Below are 18,819 nucleotides of genomic sequence, written 5' to 3' on the forward strand. Positions count from 1 at the left end.
TCGTTGCTTGCCAAAGCACGATGCCTCCCGGGACAGGTTGACCCAGAGGAGGATCCACCCGTTGGAGTCATTGTTTCTCTGGGATTGTGATTGAACGTATTTTTCCAGCAGCAGATGGACAGTCTGGTCACGCCGCTGTTACGCAATCGGTCTTCACACGCAGCCAATGATAGAAGCCTCAGCTCACAAGTGCCTGCTCGAAATGTCACGCTCATCCAGTTGATAGTTTGATGGATAGATGGGACATTGCAACCAGTGGAACTCCGTGATAATGATGTGTGGCGGTGTGAGTGAGGAACACAGATGTCTAAAGAAACATGTGGCAGGAAACTGATATCAGCGGCCTATCACTGGTGACGCCTCGACAGCCACGTCTAACGTCAGCTCTGTGAAGCTACCGTGTCCGAGCTGGACGAGCACAAGATGACAGGAGGGGGGTAATGGAATATTCAGAATCTGTATTTATAATTTTTATGATGGATTTAACACACCGGCTATTTACTTTCACAGGAAGTCTGCTGTCCTGACAGTGAGTCTATAAACATTGACTTTTAAGGCCATCCGGCCCCTCTTCGGTCAGGGCGAGGGTTTAAAGAGCAGAGAGCATCGTGGGAGAATGTGGACCAAAGGAACATTTAACAGCTTCCTGCGAGACTGACACAGATCTAATGTATCAGGAGGAAATTACATGAAGCAGAAATAATCAATAGTTCACATCAGCAATGGATGATATGGCAGCTCGCATGTGAAGGAGTTCGCTCACTGTGAGAAATCCAAAAGGAATCGGAACGGCTCTCAATAGGCCCAACAATCCTACTCCGGATTGTCTAGTTCTTATGGAAGATATAAAAAAGACAGAAGGAAGTGTTCGGAGGATTTATTACCTCCGACAGAGTTTTTCTTCTTTTGCGTTTGTCTGATATTAAGCAGGATTACACAAAAGCTACAGGATGGATTACCACAAGACCTGATGGAGGGCTGCAGAATGGGTCAGGGAAGAAACCATTAAGTTTTGGTGTCAATCCAGAAATTTACTTCCACGTTCTTTAACACTGTGAGATTGTATTTTTTTGATAATTTTCCAATACCTCCATGACGGTATGAAGTGTTTTGGTTCACTCTCGCTGTTCTTAGCATCCGTTTAGTTACCAACAGGCAACTGTCTCCACCACAGGAGTTGGTAAGGAGCAGAAACGGAGCTAAAATCCGACTTGTGTTTGCCAAGCGGACGGAGACATGACTCAAAACGGATGATGGTTAAGCTCTGTTAGCCAAATATGTAAATAAGCAGTGGTTTGGCAACTGGTTTGCCATAGGAGGTGAGTAAGTGATGGTACAGTAGGTGTTGTGTGTGTGGTGCCCACAGTCTGAAGGATGTGACTAATTATCAGCACTCAAAGCCAATTCCATTTCAAAAATCTTAATGAAACTGGCTGAGGTTCCTGCAGAGAGCAACATGCCCGTGTCTCTTTTCTTCTTCTCACTTTGTTCACACGACACAGCGGCAGGTGACCTGTCCCGTCTGATCATCGCTTTTAGAGAGTTGACTTTGAAGGCATCAGTCATTTTGCATGGGAGATGGAGATGTGATGAGGATTTTATATTTATACTGTAACACCATCTCTCTCCCTCTCTCGCTGCTTGTGCTTCCTTCTCAGTCTTGTGAAAGGTTCTGCTTAGTGTTGGCCCGAGACTCACACCCACAGAGACTGTGAATTATCAGAGACGGCAGCGCAGCTTTCACTTAGCAACTATCACCCACATTCCACAGCCTGGCTCCAAAGACCTGCAGCCCCCCCACCCAGGTTCAGGGAGGGTGCAGCGGGGGGGGGACCTGCCGAGGAGGGTCAGGGGTTAGGGTCTCATGTCTTTGTCTTACAAGCTCATTAAACCAACATACCACAGTAAGAATATGTATTATACACATTGTTTTCATGACTTGTTGCAACCTATGATCACAGCTGCAAACTGGAGGAGCGCTCAGACGTCCACAGAGGCTTCTCACATGTGAATAAATTCTAGTTCCTGTAGGTCCTTACGATCTTTATGACATAACTTTTATGACATAAAAGAAAGCAAATGGTTAAAATGCAGAAGGAACTTTTTAAAGACCAATAACAGCCCTGAAACCAAAGTATATTCAGGAATATGCCATCTAATAAAAAGGCCTTAGTCCGTTCCACGATATGTTTTGTACATTTTATCTGACATCTCAACATCTGTAAAGAGCATTTTTCACAATTTTCTATTATTGACCAAATAACTGATCGAATATTCAAAAGTTTAATTGATAATACAAATAATTATTAGTTGAAAGACAGCTGGATGACTATTGATTGTGGGAGGGGTTTAACAAACTGTCAATTGACTGACTGGTCCTTACTGCGCTGTTTAATTTCAAACAGCCCGGAGCTGCTGCAGACGACAGAGGTCGCTTCACGCTGACTTGGAATAAATCATTAAGCCGGACAGAACTCACCAGTAAAAAAAAGAAGCTGATTTTATAAGACATTTTCTCCAGAGGGAGCAATGACTGATGGGATATCGTTGTTGAAATGGGGCCAACGAGAGTGCAAGACTGCCTTTGAGGAACATCTGGAACCCCTTAGAACATCTGTGTTGGATCAGGCTCTATAAAAACACACTGTCGCACCAAAAAACACAATGACAGTGCTTTGCTTGTGAGAAAAAACATAAGAGTCTCTCCTGTAGGTTCCCCCCTTATCTGTCCCCGAGAGCGCTGCTTATTTATTTCCATATTCTTTTTTATTTATTCCCTCCCTCCTCCTCACGCTCCTCCTCGCGCTAGCTGTCACTTTTAGCCTTTGTTGCAGACTCTGTGAATGTGTGTGCGGTGCCAGGCAGCTGCTGGGTTTGTGTACTCAGCCTGAGCCTCGTGTCTACACACAGCTCGCACTGCCCTTATCTGAAATGACCAGAACCACATCAGCAGATAAAGAGTCAAGTCGCTCCCTCACTGGGTCGCTCAACACTACACACAGTCTGGAGGTGAGACGCACAACAGGCAGGCATTTGTGTATCACCCCGGAAAAAAAAACGTTACATAAAAACTCTATCTACTCACCACTATGCCGATGGGGGGAGGGGGGGGGGGGGGGGGGGGGGAAGTGTTTGATTCCCCAACACACTTCTGGAGGCTCAGGGGTAAACAGTGTTAGGGCGGAATCCAAAACAATTGAAGTAACTGGAGACCAAAGCTTCAGACCTAATAAAACAACCTAACAGGCCTCCATACTTCTCTAGTGGTGTCATCCAAGTGTCCACAAGCCCCGACTAACATATTCGACTCGAAACTGGGTCACTTACACCGTGTTTTAAGCCTAAAAGTCCACCAGAAGTGGCAAGAAAGTTTCAATCAGCTGACTTTTAGGTTTAAAGCTTCATCTAAATACCCTCGTTTTGAGTTGAATATAACGGGGGCTTGTGGACACTTGGATGAAACCACATGAGCAGTATGGAGGCATGTTGTGTTGTTTCTGTTGTTTTATTACATCGAAAAATTTTGGTCACCGATTAGTTCAATTGTATTGGATTCTGCTCTAGCAAAGTTTACCCCTGAGACTCCAGAAGTGTTTTGTGGACTCACCACCTCCATCGGCATAGTGGTGAGTAGATGATGAGTACATTTTCCTTTCTGGGTGAACTATCGTTGTGCATTGAACCAATAAATGGATCGGGTTCTAATTTCTATCATATTGTTCTGTCTTTCAAAGTGGTTTCCAATGAAGAGAAGAAGAAGCCTCCTGCAGGTCTATAAAGACGCATGGTTTATACATCATTTACTCTTAGTGAACAATAAAACAATAAAACCTCCAGACTTTTTCGTAACCCATTAATTCAGTCCTATAAAAGATGCAGTTTACTCTAGACTCCATTAGCAGCTCTGGTCCTGGAACTTCTGGAGGAAGGGGGGTGTTCTGTGTGTATCTAAGTCAAATATATGACGCTTAACTAACATGTGATGCGCAAGATAAATCCCAAATAGATCAGGAAATGTGTAGCGGACATGTCCTGTTATTTTACAACAGGAAATGCTGGGGGGGGGGGGGGGTTTAGGCTAAAACCTGCTGACCCTCTTTATTCTCATCTAAAAACATTGTCTAACAGGCAGACAGTGATTTATTGTGCGACGTTTCGGAACTAGACCGTTGTGTACGTATTCATAGGCCACTCCCTATTCAAGATGGCTTCTCATTATCACAAAATGTTTGTCGGATGAAGGTCTTGCACCAAAACATCACAGCATAATAAATCACACGTTAGACAGTGTGCGGGAGTTCTTTCACAAGTTTTCATCTGCTCGTCCCTCTCCTACGCACCTGTTCTGTGAAATTGAGGTGCCAATGATTTATTTATTTTTTGAGTCATCTTGAAATATAAAAATGACTGAAGACACATGGCTTCCTTTTGATAATTTGACTTTTCAGCGTTTCCTCCGACATCTTTCAATGTTAACGAAGCCGTCAGAGAAACACAAAACCATACGCATTACATGAATAATGTAAAGCTAGGTGGGAGCGGTTACTTGTAATGTAAAGCCAGTTATCCTGATCCTACTCCTCAGTCAGGTTTGTGTAAACATGGAGCGGGGACATGCTGGGGGGGGGGGGGGGGCCCAACACAGACAAACTACACACCACACACGCACACTTCTGTTGGCAACCAGGCGGGTGTGACTTCTTTGGAGAGAGTGTGACTATAAAGCTTTCTGGCTTTGGAGTTTGTATTTGTAGTTGAAGAACAACACAATCTGCATAAAAGAGGCGTTTGAGGAAATTAAAAAAATATTGTCACAATATTATCAAGTTCTTTTGGAGAGCATGGGACCCCTGGGGGGGCTGCAGGGGTTCGCACACTGTGGACACACAACAGGTTCAGGGGGACACTGCTGCGATCACACAAAAGGACACGTGTCAACATTACCAGAACGTAAGAGGAGTTGTAATTAGCGATGAACCCAATTATCTGTGCTGGAAGACAGAAGACACACAAGCTCTATTATTCAACCAGGCCAAGTTTCCTCAAGTGTTTCTTCAAGGCCTAAAAACACATCCTGCGTTTCCACAGCACGGGGACGACAAACATGCACAGTCATGGTGAGCTGACCAGAGATAAGCTTCCCTGTACCAGACAACTGGCAAACAACATCCTGTGCATCCCCCCCCCCCCCCCCCCCCCCCCCCCCCCCATCTCCCCCGCCACCTCCACTCGTATGACCTCTCCTCTGTCATCGCCATGTTTAATTATGGACTGTCTCATTTTAACAGCAGTGACAAAGCACGAATCCATCTCGGCAGCCACACAGAGTCCACGTCTCTCAGACCCCTCGGACGCTCCGGCTCTCAGATTCTCAGATGGAGAGGGGAAAACGGCAGAAATCCATTTTGACCTGATTTTTCTCTTTTTCTTGAATCACTTGAAGCAGCCGTTACCAGTCTGCCCAGCGTCGGGCGGAACTGGTCTCAGCTCCTTGAGTTGTAGTTGTTTCCATGACAACGGCTGGGGCCAACCGAACACAGGCGCTGAGCGAAGACACACATCGCAATGCTGTTTGTTCCCCATCATTCCCAGAAGTGACGCAAAGCTGATAACCTTCTCCCGCACCCTTATTGGTCGATGTACTGACGTATTATCGGTAGTTGTGCGTGTGTGTGCGTGTGTATAGTGTATAAACTGTAGAGTGTATGTAGCTACAACCAGGAGATAAAAAATTAATTATCTATTTTTCAATAAATGTGTCTGTTTGGTATTTGTGTGAACACTCGGGAACAGATAACCTGATTAATTGATGGGGGTCGTTAAGAGGCCTTCAACAAATGAGATGAAAAGTGTTTCAGAAACAACTCATCAACCCTACGACCAATTCATACCGAACCCTTAACCTCAACCAGGACCTCAGGATTTCAGTTTTGCCTCCTGAGCACTGGGCTTTTCTCGAGGTGGAGTCCATATTTAAAACAGAATTATGGACACTAAAGAAAACTGTGTGGAAACCAGACGTTTACCGATCATCACACATTCATACTCTCACATTCACTGCCACCTCGGGAGCCTTTGAGTAAAGCTGTAGCGTGTGTGTGTGTGTGTGTGTGTCTGTGTGTGTACGTGTACGTGTGTGTGATCCCATCAATCAGCACCCATCCCGGTCAGGAGCAAAGTGTACATGTGACAGGTATCCTCGTTAAAATGCTGCTGCTGCGTTAAACACACAAATTATTTATCAAGGAGGCTGTGGAGGGATTGTGTTGGGAGAATATCGGATTTTCGCCTCGCCGCCTCCTCCTCCTCCTCCTCCTCCTCCTCCCCCTCCTCCTCCCTCTCCTCCTCCTCCTCCTTCGCGTGTACAGGGTGTCTTATTCTATAGCTGCAGCCTCGCACATGGTGATGATCACCAGCTGACACTTCCTCCTCCGCTGGGATCCAAGTTTCCCATCTCAAAGCATCGAGCACACACAAGGTTATTCCAGCACCTCGAGCTGCTGTGAAACTGTGAATATCTGATAGGATGTGAGATCTGCTCTTATCAAAATATATTTATTCTCTCTGTAACATCCTAGAAATTAAAAAAAATATATATAATAATCAGCAAGCAGCCATTTGGAAAATCAGATGCGAGACGATTGTAGACCTGCCTGTATAAGTGCATGAACAGCACATTGTTATTTAAACTAATTTCCACTATCTTATCTAATAATACAAACCACTTTAAACACTTAGTGGGAGCTGGACAATGAGACCAGTGGAACCCAGAGCCCACATCAGCGCCTGGTTTGCCCTGTGTTCTGTTCAATGGGCTCTTAGGGTCCCAGTGTCTCCACTAGGATAAAAGATCAGAGAAAAATACATCAGATTAAGACATTGTTGCTGTGTGTGTGTGTTTGTGTGTATGTGTGTTTGTGTGAGAGAAAATGCACGGCTCGTGTGCATGCAGAGAAAAGGGGGGAGGGGGTGTAGATCAACCTGCCTGTTGCTCTGACGCAGGCTCTGATAAGACCGTTCCATGTGACGCCACAGTTAGCCGAAACACACAGGGCCGGGTATTTTTAGGACCCAGTCTTTGACCTCTCACTTGTGTCAACAACATCCACACAACAATGCGAGTCGCTGTCGGGGGCGAATAATGCCTGCGTGAGGAATTTTTTTGGTGACAGAAAAAAAAATAAAAATTAACTGATTAAACTAGCATGTAAAATAAAATATGCACAGAATGCGCTTGGTGCGAATCGTATTGGCCGTTTTCAGACATGACCGGAGAATCGCATATGAAGTTTCTGTGGTCGGCCTTTCTCTACACGGACACAACAGCAACAAATCCTCTGCGTTATTCAGGCAGGAGGTGGAGCAGCCTCATCTTCGTCGATGTCTTCTACTTCTTCTGTAGAAACCACAAGTCCCTATGATATCAACTGCGTTTTAAGATAAATGTGTTTTATTCTGGATGTCAGGAGAAGGACTACACAACCCACAATCCTCAGGTGCAGCAGCTATAGCATTTCTGATCGGTGAAGCTTCCTGTTAACATGGAAATGTTTACCACGACAGCGAAAATCATATCAACTACAATATATAGCAACACTTTATCAACTTGAGTTTACCTCAAGAAGAAGTATTTATTTATTAGAAAGGGATCTTTCACAATGGTTTATGGGATGTGTAGTTCCTTCACTGTTAAAATAATTGTGAACAAAATCTTGTACCTCTGCCTTTTTTTTTTTCTACATCTTCCAATAATAGTTTTGCTCAGAGTCAAATGTTTTATGGTCAGGCTTCCTCTCGTAGCTGGTTGGCCGGGTTCAAAGCTTCAAACTATTTTTATTTTGAAGGAGTTTCTGAAATGAATAAAAGTAATTTACTGCTGGAACCAGAGCTGCTCTGAAAGTGGGCGGTTACTGTTACGCTCTGTAAGAGACAGGACGATGATCTGTGGTGTTATCATCCAGAGAAAAACAAACATTCAGCTGAGACTGTTAGGAAAGGCGTCAACCATAACAAAGCATGAGATGGTGTGTGTGTGTGTGTGTGTGTGTGTGTGTGTGTGTGTGTGTGTGTGTGTATGTGTGTGTGTATTGATGGGTGACTGGGTGGAACACACATATGTACTGTACCGCTGTGGCTAATTGATTCCAGCTGAGGAGTCGAAGGACCAGAGGAATGGTGACACAGACACCGGGGAGAGCGCTGCATGTGTAACCGGACTCCATGGATTTAAAAAAAACACTGTTCCTGTTCAAACTATAACACAACTGCTGCTTGTTTATGAACGCAGCCCTGCATATGATAAGAAGGCGGTTAGAACCCTACATAGATGGAAAGTAGGAGATAATGTGGGTTATGGTGATCCTGCTGGGACACTCTATTCTGCTGTACGCAGCTGTAAAAACACGCATACAGATCCACGCCAAGAGCAACACAACTCCAGAAACAACCAGATGGGCCGCATGTGTTTCGAGACGTTTGAAGGCATCGAGGGTCATAAATTTCAAGAGCCGAACATGAGAATACTCTTCATAAAGCGAACGGACAGCATCAAGATGTCTGTTAGGGGCCTCAGCTGGAGCTACACCACACATTCTGTTAGATTCAATGAAGAGAAAACGCACAACGCTGGACGGTTGTTATGTTTTTATCTTATATTTACAAAATGCCAAATCTGGAGAACCTCAAGTGACGCGACCTGAACGGTTGTAGCTCCGAAAGGCGACTGCACATAGAGAGACACTGATTGATCAAACTGGTTTGTGAGAGTATAAATGATTGTTGATGCTGCTCGGCTGCTCGTGAGGTGGTCACAGTGCTGCTGACTCACTTGTGGCAGCACTGACATTGACCTCTGACCCTTTGGCCTGAGCGTGTGAGGCACCGTCCATGTGTTTACTTTGTGGCCTTCATATGTGAGTCATTAATCCTCCAACTGTAAATGAACTATCCGATCAAAGTTCAAATGAGAATAGAAAAGGTTTTTGGGAAAATCTAAATCTCAAACGTTACAAAGGTTATGTTTTCATCTGGATTGGTTTGTTTATGGGCTTTTTCAGCAGGATTATGCAAAAATCTACTGGACCGATATCCATGAAACCTGGTGGACGGATACAACATGGGTCAAAGAGGAACCCTTTTGTGTGTGAATCCACTAATATGAGTTTTTTTCTACATCTTCTGTGAATTTTAAGGGGAAAACTCAGACCTACTCAGGGTGTTGGTGTCTTAATGTGTGTAATTTCGTGCACTAATATGCAAACTATAAGGAGACTGTTGGGCCTTTGCGGAGGTATGAGAATCTACTGAGTGCCTTTCTAGTTCTGATAATGGAATAATCATCATCTTACTTTTTTAACATTTGCTGATCCTCGTTTTTCAAATGAAAGGGTTTGATGTTTTTATTTGTAAACCGACTCTGGGTTTTGGACGGTTGGTTTGACAAATCAAGAAATTTGAGACATTGGGCTAAAGGATGGTGGATGGTTTTTTGAGTGGTAGACGATGTGGGGGCTTAGAGGTTTAGTTTCTGCATGGATTTGAAAATGAGCGCAGCGCAGCTTCTCAGATTCCCACTGATGAGTGGTCGCTGGTGGCTGGGGACCGCCCACCTTTGATTAGAGGGTGTTAGGAGTCATGTTCAACCCATAAATGTAGATATTCTTTGATATTAAAACCAGTATTAATGTATTTCATCGAAAAAGTCATATAATTTAGTTTACAGCTCCAAAAAAACCTTTTAGGTTTAAAGAATAATCAAGAAAATAACAATCTGTTGTCGCCTCAAATGCAAAAAGATCATTTATACTACATGAGGAGAGATTTAAACCCCGCCCCCCCCTTCGTGATAGAGAATAGAAATCCAGACTCTGGTCCCAGTCCCAGTCAACAATAACTTCTCGACTACACAGATCCATCCACAGTTCCCTGTTTAAACCTGCACAGGCCACGGTGAAAAGAGGATTTGCATTCACACCGCCTCTCACACACACACAACTCTCTCATTATGCACACCCACCAACAGAAACCCAGTGAGGTTAATGAGTTACTGCAGAAAGAGGAAACACTCGTGCACAAGCGTGAAGCAGTGATTGATGACGCTGTATCACTGTGTCACATTGCACACAGACGACCTCGGGAATAAACAGCATTGCTGAGCTGCAGCTATCTCATGACATTCATTCACTTAATGACGGCAAACAATGTTGGTGCCTGTGATGGATTGTGCTCGGCTGTATCACGCCTCATGTTACTGAGTTCCCACGAATCGCCGACCTGCTCCTGTACTTCACTGACTCATTTATAATACACAAGGAATCCAGGGAACGTGTGAGAGGACATGTTGCCGAATGCTTACTGCAGCGACAGAGACGTTACAGGGGACTATCAGCGCTTCATCACAAAGTCCTATATCCCGTTATTGTTTTCATGTAATGGTCTTCCCATTATAACTTTTTCCCCGGGAGCTGGACATTTGGGAAACAGCTCCGGCCAAACTGAGCAGCCACCGTACTGTGGCCTGACCCCCCCGTCACCCCACCCTTGGAGAAACGTACAAAGTGTCTCTTGTGTGTGTCGCACAGAGACCTGAGTGATACCGCTTTATATCATCATATTCTCCCACTGTCGCACAACAAGCAGACACACACACACACACACGTACACACACAGAGAGCCGTCCAGCCGGGGCGCTTCATTCAGCCCACTGACCTTCAGCAAGCGCCTTGGTCCTTGGCGTGACACACAAACAACACACTGTACAGAGAGACCCGTGAGCTGCGCAGTAAATATAAATACACAGATACAACATGGTGACATTCACAGCAGAGAGCAGTGAGACAGTGTGTGTGCTGCATCAGCTGGGCAGCCTGTTCACACGGTATCAGCCAATCATACGTGTCATATCGAACTTTTAAACGCAGCCAAACAGGATGACACGCAAAAATGTCCACTGGTGTCAAAACTGGAGTGGGAGAGCGCATTGAACTCCGCCAAGGCCCAACACACTTAATTTAATCAAGCTGCACCAGATTTCACAACCACTCATGGATATCAGTCCCCTAAATGTGCCTGATTATTTTCATCAAGATCTGTGAATTGTTCTCTGGGATCCGCACTAAAACTCAATGGGTTCCTCCCTGACACAAATCCCATTCTACCAAAAAGTTAGACGGAAGATTGTTGGGTAGTTTTTGTGTAATCTCTTAAACTGCTTCCAGACATGCACCAGACCCAGAGGTTTCATGAGTGAACGTAAATGTCCAAGTGAGAATCTCCGAAGTTTCTACAGAGTTTATTCGCCTGACCATAGAAATCCAGACACAGACACAAAAAATAAAGTGTTGATAAGAGACGACAGCTGTGCGGGGGTGACGCAAACTGATTGTCCATGAGACTGGTGCAGTATATAAATTCAGTGTATTTACCATTTAGAGCACACTGTTAAACTACTACATGTGTGTGAGCGGTGTCTCTTCAAGTGACAAACCCACAGCACATTATCATTTAGCACTGTTGTGCTCATTGTTTTGGACAAATATTACCATCTCCAGACCTCGTGGAGATGGTTAAATAAAGTTATCTGGACTTGAATGATGCTCGGCTGCACAACATACATTTTTATGCTGATTAATCAGAAACCAGTCGGAGAATCTACATGGAGAGAAGAACGAGGGAGAAGAACCAGGATAGTTTCTGTCCCGTTCAGGTCGGCCGTGATAAACAGACTCAAATCGTGGAGCTCCTCTCACCTGTTTCCAGAGGAACGGGTCCTCCTGGTTGAGCTGCCAGGTGGTGACCACGTGTATGATGGACAGCACCGCGCCGCTCACCACCGCCGCTCTCATCCTCACGGGGCAGCAGTGTGTAGATGATGTAGATGAAGAACACGGACCACCATATGCCCTCCGAGGCGCTCCTGGGCGCCACCATGAGCACCCCGAAACACCTGCACCGACACCAGCACTCCGATCACCAGGTAACTGACCATCCACATGTAGTCCTGGTGGAAGCCGTTGCGGTTGCAAACCACCATGAGAGCCATGAAGAGCGCCATCGCCACGGACAGTGCCGACGAATAGGCCACGTGAGGGGCGGCGTGGGACACAGTGGAAGGTCAGCATGATGCCGCACACGATCACAAGCACCCCCATGAGCATAGTCAGGGAGCTCTGGTTCAGCCTAAAGAAGTAACGCTGGTACAGGCGCTCCAGTTTGCGGGACTGGAATTTCTTGGACTGGAAAACTTGCAGCACCCTGAGCCAGCAGTCCGCAGCCGTCAGCACCCCTGCTGCGCCGTTGGGGACCCTCGTCGCCCATGTCCCCGCTTCCTCCGTTACATCCCCCTTTCCTTCCTTTCAGCTCCGCGTCCTCAAAGCCCAGGTCAACGATTTCAGCCCCACCCCTTCCCCGGGAGCCCCTCCCCTTTTGCCGTAGTGGTCCTCCTGCCACCCGCAACGGACGCCAAAGTTGCCGCCGCCCTCCCACAGCCCCTGCCACCCCTCCACGATGGTGCTGATGGAGGGGGGCTCCGGAGGGGGGCTCCATAGCATCTGGGTCCCGCAGACAGCTCATGTAACGCGGGTTGCAGAGAGATGAGCCTCCCTTCCGTTTGGACTTCTTGCCATTGCGCTCCCCCCACGCAGTCTTTCGGTCGTCCACTCTGGCGACTAGGAAACCACTGAACCAGGACATTCTGTGAGAGCAGACAGAGACACAATCAGGTCAGAGACAGATAACAACAACTGGTATCATGTGAGAGAAGAGTTTCCTCCTTGGAAGTTGTTCATTTACCTGTTGGGGTTCTGGTACATGTCCCAGGCCCTTGCCCTTGCAGCCGGTTCACTCATTTATCCCCCTGGGCGAAGTGTTGAAGAAGAGAGGAGGGTTGTGTCGAGGCCACGCCGCAGAGCAGCAGGGTGGGGGGTGACTCGATGAGGTCAATATCCGCACCAGTCGCTTCACGAAGCTCCAGATGTTTGTGCCAGAGCCTGTGATCAGAGACCAAGGTTAATGAGGAGACCAATCTCTGCTTCCAGGCCTATTTCCACGGCTTCTGCTGGGCCTGCAGAGAAAAACGCACAGTAGATGAGGAGTGAAACACGAGAAAAGTTGGTGCACAAACTTAGATCATATGAGACACATCCCTGCATGAGAATAAAGAGGAAGCCATGTGATGTGTGTCAATGCTCAGACTCACACTAATGAAAAAGGCCTGGTATCACGTTTAGCTCTTCCGATAACTTGTTAGCACAGAGCTCCTTTATCCCAAATCTGACAGGAAATGGAATGCATCCGATTTTCTGCTAAATGCACATAAATCTCATTTCCTGGATAACCCCAGCTCACTTGAGATTTCATCTCATGCATGAAAACTGAGAATCAGAGGAGAAGAACAAGCTACTTACAAATCTATGGGGCAGGAAGAGGGAGAGAGGGAGAGAGAGAGCGAGAGAGAGAGAGAGAGAGAGAGAGAGAGAGAGAGAGAGAGAGAGAGAGAGAGAGAGAGAGAGAGAGAGAGAGAGAGAGAGAGAGAGAGAGAGAGAGAGTTGGGGGAGTGGGACCCAAAATAGCATGCTGGACTGGGTTTTTTGAGGTGAACCAGAACTTGCTCAATTTGACCCTCATGCAAAAAAAAACACCCCCCCCCCCTCTGGTACAAACACATAACATCATTTTGGAGTCAGCTGTGCCGGAGATAAGGACGGACCACTTCTGCTGCAGCTCTGTTTATTATCATGAGCAATGAGAGAAGAGGAGCAATAAATACAGATACATGCAGCTGGACAACAGGATACAGTCAAGACAAATATCAAGAGAGTGACGGTGTGTACACCATGACAGGATCTGTGGCCCTCGCAGCATTAGATTAAACCAAAAGTCGTTTGGGAATTAGTCAGAAATCCAGCTGCCAATGCTTCCCTTTGAGCTTTATATACTATACATACACACCATATGTCACAGATGCACATGTCTCTTCTCATCTCATCATCATCATCATCACATGTCTCTTACTGGATGAAATTCAGAGATTATAGAAAATATAATCTGTGAAAAATTAATTTTATATTCCCATGGTTTTATCATTCTTTTTTAGCTTATTTTTTTCCCGACACAAGGTTTCGTGGATGGATTACCACCGAACCTGGTGGAGGGATGTGGAATTGGTCAGGTGCAGCTCTGCATCCGGGGGTCAGACCAAGGTTTTTGTTTTATCGCATTCTTTAAAGCCCGGGTTGGTAATCCTGGAGAAGCTAACAAGAGCAGGCTACTCTTTGAGACGATGCAACAGGCCCACCCTCCCACCCTCTCCCATCGGCCCTCTCGTCAAACCTAGAAGCCGACTGTTCCGCGACTCACACGCTAACGTTTGGCGAACATCTCGGCTCCAGTGGAGTTCGTCTCTCCAGGTTGTGACGACACCGGTCCAGGCAGGGTGAGCGCAGGGAGGCAGGTCGGTTAGTGACGGAGCCAATCCTTTCATTCGGTCGTGTTTCTAACAGTTTCTGTGCCACAGACGCCGGCTTTTTTTTTCATTTTTATTGATGGTTTATTAGATTGTGTAGAACTCAGTCATGAGTCTCTGTCTAAACCTGCTTGATTTGGACCAGAATGTCGATACAAACCTGTGTCACCTAAGCGCCTTTTGGTTACTTTGCAACAGAATCTGTATCATGAGGCTACACTGTGGTCGTGGTTATTGTCCTGATATATAATATCTCAAATAATCCCAGCCTAACGGACTTAAAGTGGGGCTGTGAGACTCAGCTGCACGTTTCTGTTGACCTGGTCACATATGACAGTATTTATATCTGCGGTGATGTCACCATAACATCCCTGGAGCTCTTTTATAATAGCAAACACAATAACAGTGTGGTGGAGTAATCATTCACTGTGAGTGCTGTTCATTTTCGTCCTGATTCGATTAAAAAACGTCCACATATGCCTCAGCAACTGCTACCAGCTGATCTTACCAGGCCTCCTCCTCCTCCTCCTCCTCCTCCTCCTCCTCCTCCTCCTCCTCCTCCTCCTCCAGACGCCCCTGAGCTCCGTGCGGTGTACAGAAACGCGCAAACGCAACGCAGCCGCGGTTACCGCTCTGCCGCAGCCGCTTCTCCTTCTGCTGCCGCCTCCTCGACCGGCATTTTCACCGGAGAGGCATGCTGGGCTGTCGAGGCAAAAATAGCCTTTCCTCGCTGTATGTCGCCTGCATGCATGCGCCCTTCTCTGGCACGTATCCGTCCGAGCCGTGGTCCTCCTCCTCCTCCTCCTCCTCCCAGCTGGCAGCGGATCGACAAGATTCAAGGAGAACACCCCCTCCCTCCCTCCCTCCCTCCCTCCCTCCCCCTTCTCTCACACACCTCCCCTCCCCTCTGCTCCCACCTCACCCGGCTGCGTCCCTCACCCACCCCGCGGCACAAGGTCGACCAGCTTGTACCCTCTCGCAAAACGTTGCCAGTCGCTTTTTGGTGCGTGTTCGCGTGGTGCTGTGAAGCTGTGCTCTCCCGGTCGGCTCCCCCCCCCCCCCCCCCCCCCCCCTCCCCTCTCACCCTTCTACCATCCACTCCACTAGCGCTAGGATGGGGGGGAGGAGGTGGGGAAGCGAGGAGGCGAGGAAGCGAGGAAGGGGAAGGCGGAGGTGACTTGACTATTCCCGGGGGACATTTTCCACCGGACAGCCGCTACAGTACAGCATCAAATCATTCATTGTGCATGGGGCTTGTTGCAGTCAGACACATCCGAGGCTACCTCTCCCTCTATGTGTGTGTGTGTGTGAGTGAGAGTGTGCGTGCTTGTGTGTGTGTATGTGTGTGTGTGTGTGTGTGTGTGGCTCAGTTGTCAGCCAGATGATACAGATGCGTAAACAGAGATCGAAGATGCATGCAACACCTTGAGGAGTCGTTTTGTGCGTTTGTTCGCCTCCTCGTCTCTGATCATGTGCGGATGATGCGTTTGCGCCCCCATGCACGGGCAGGCAGGCCGTGCGTGAGGGCCCGCATTCAAACAGCGTAGGCTTCTTGTTACATAACACCGTGGCCTATGTGACAGCCATAGCGGGGACCACGAAACCATTCGTCCGGCGGCTCAAGTTAACGCACAAACACGCCTCTTCTCTCATGTCCGTGCGTAATTACGCATGTATTTATTTATATGTCACTGAAAATGCTCAATGTGCAGCGGAGCCATGTCGCTCCGGATTAGTGCACAGACGAGCACGGGTAAATAAACACATATAAACATGTTAGTGTTGCTGCACATTCCTCAGCATCAGTCGGCGGGGGGAGCACAATACTCCCATCATCTCCAACACCCATGCAAAAAGTGTGCGTGTGGGAATAAGTGCGGTGGTTAACTTTAAAGTCCGGTTTTAAATATATTTGTGTGTGTGTATGTGCAGCTGCTGTGAATCACTGTGGAGCCTCTGCCTGTGTGATGACACCCAGCAGGTCTGTCAGCTGGTACAGGAAACGCACTGGGATGCAGCTCATCCTTTTTTTTTACCCCCCCTCACACAGATATGTTGTTTTTAGTGGAAAACATGAACTGACCGTGGACACACCAGTACAACCAGTAGCAGCAGCAGCAGTGGCAGCAGCAGCGGCACAGTGGAGCGGAGGCCTCACAGCAACTGTCGCCAGAAATGGTGGAGTGACAGACAAGTGGCAGAGGCGCTTCAGTGCGTTAGTGTGACAGGAGCGCGTATAACCTATATTACATGTCGGCCTGCGGTGTGTGTGTGTCTGTGTGTGCGTGTAGCGGGGAACCGGGAGAGGACAGACGGACTCACCGTGAACATCTTCAGCCTCTGCTCCCCCGACAGCGCCGCGCAGCAGACTATCCGGATCCCGCGTACTCGTCTTTGCCAGCGTCCCGGCTGGAGGCGCATAGGAAGCCTGGCTCTCCGGGGATGGTCACGGGTAAAAGTGGTCACCCCTGCGCCTGGATCTCCTCCTGTCGTCTTCTCGCTCCACTCCCTTGCCTCTCCTCCCCCTGACCCTCTCGGCTCCAAGCACCAGCGTCGAGGCGAGGCGGGTAAGACAAACGCCACACTTCCGCTTTCTGATTTCAAAATAAAAACCCAACACTTAAAAGGTACTAGTTGAGGGAAGGGGGTTTTCAAAGTTGCAAGACCAAAATACAGGCCAGGGAAATGATTACACACCCCTTAGATGTCCTATAGTCAGAGTATGAACTGCTCCCATCAGGTAGACACTCCTTTGTTCCAAATATAACAGGAAGAGATACCTGAACAGGTATAACAAGTTTCTTGGAAATCCATACACTAATTCTTGCATAATCATGCTGACAATCATAAACCAACAAATCCACCAACGAGAAACAAACAGGTGAAAATGGTTGATAAGCTGGCAGTGATACAAACCTTTTTTTAAACAAAGCATTTAAGAGATAAATGATGCATTTAAAATGTCACTTAAATCTGAGGTAAAGTAAATATTATATTAATAGAATAGAATAGAAGTATTCAATCTTAATCTAAGCTGAGGTGAAACAGGCCACATGTCATGTGCTGGAAAAGTTTCTTTAGTAAGAGAACATCAAGCAAGTATCAGGAGCATCTACTGTAACGTCATGATCTATGAAATAAATAGTATTATTTTGTAATTTATTGGTTGTACTGTAGATCAGTCTGCATCTGTTCATAGTTATCATCGAAATTGTCAATGTCTTATTTAACTTTGAATAATATTGATTTCAATCAATTGTCAATAAATACGCAGCAATAACTATGGCCATTTTGTCCATAGAAAACCAGAAATCATTGTGACAATTTATTCCTTATTTTTCTTAAACAAGTGCATCTCAGATTAATATTATTTGAGTTCATCCCTATGTAGGTGATACGACTCAACTTTACCTGCAGGTGTGGACATATATCCCTGTGCAGGGTTTTGCTGCTCTATTCTTTGCTCACTTCATCTGCTGCATGTCTAGATAAATCCATCTGTCCTTCTATATCTCTTCCTTCGACTTTTCTCTAAAGTGGTTTTCAGGGAAAAGCACCTGACAAAACTTTTTGATAGTGAGCTTTATAAATTAAATTGATTGGACTCAATTGCATTACATGTATAAAAAAAATCCCTTGCACCACTTTTTGCTAACTTTTGCGATTGAGCTTTTATCTTGAAATGAAAATCCACGCAGTTCCGGTATGTTGCTGTCTAACTGTGGCTACTTGACGCAGCCCAGGCGCGCTGCCGCTCACTCCACTCACATTCCCACTGTTAGTAACTCGGCACTCCCCCTGGAGGTGACCACTGACAGTGCACTCCTGCTCGAGTCCCAGAGGGAGAGAACAGTGATGAAGAGGGAGGTGAAGTCTTCACCTCCACCTACATGTTTGTTTTTATCCCTTTTACAGTTTGTCATCCTCTTCACATGGGGCCCTGACCACATGTCTCAAACCAGACATGTGGCCAGGCCCCTGCTCACAATAAATGAAATAGTTTGGTAAAGCAGTTTGTAATAATATATTTACCAATATATATATATATATATATATATACATAAATAATATATTGACCGAAATTATATATATATATTTCGGTCAATATATTATTACAAACTGCTCTGGAATTTGCAGCACTTGTGGGAAATTCTACTTTAAAGAACTGAACTAATTATATTTCTTGACAGGTGCTTTACCAAACTATTTCATTTATTGTGTGTGTGCCAAGCAATTAACTCACTTAAATTACAGATTATTTAATAATAATCAAATGATAGTTTATTGTATAAAAGACGAAGAAACATTGAGACAAATACACATTATCATTTCTTGAAGCTAGAGTGAAAATAGAACAG

The 18,819-nt window shown here is 46.3% G+C and overlaps 1 protein-coding gene across 1 annotated transcript in view; it reads right to left on the reverse strand.

The window, feature by feature from the left end:
• The window catches only part of LOC128442933 (adenylate cyclase type 6-like), a 38,259-nt gene extending 21,269 nt beyond the window's left edge, over positions 1-16,990 (reverse strand). Inside the window, 7 exon segments of the mRNA XM_053425574.1 lie at positions 11,748-11,852; positions 11,854-11,940; positions 11,942-12,088; positions 12,090-12,473; positions 12,475-12,691; positions 12,790-13,060; positions 16,784-16,990. Coding sequence (XP_053281549.1) covers positions 11,748-11,852; positions 11,854-11,940; positions 11,942-12,088; positions 12,090-12,473; positions 12,475-12,691; positions 12,790-12,845 — 996 coding nt within the window. The 5' untranslated portion in view covers positions 12,846-13,060; positions 16,784-16,990.
• Between the last annotated feature and the right edge of the window lie 1,829 nt (positions 16,991-18,819).

This window comes from Pleuronectes platessa, chromosome 6 (assembly GCF_947347685.1).
Source record: "Pleuronectes platessa chromosome 6, fPlePla1.1, whole genome shotgun sequence".
Lineage (NCBI taxonomy): Eukaryota > Metazoa > Chordata > Actinopteri > Pleuronectiformes > Pleuronectidae > Pleuronectes > Pleuronectes platessa.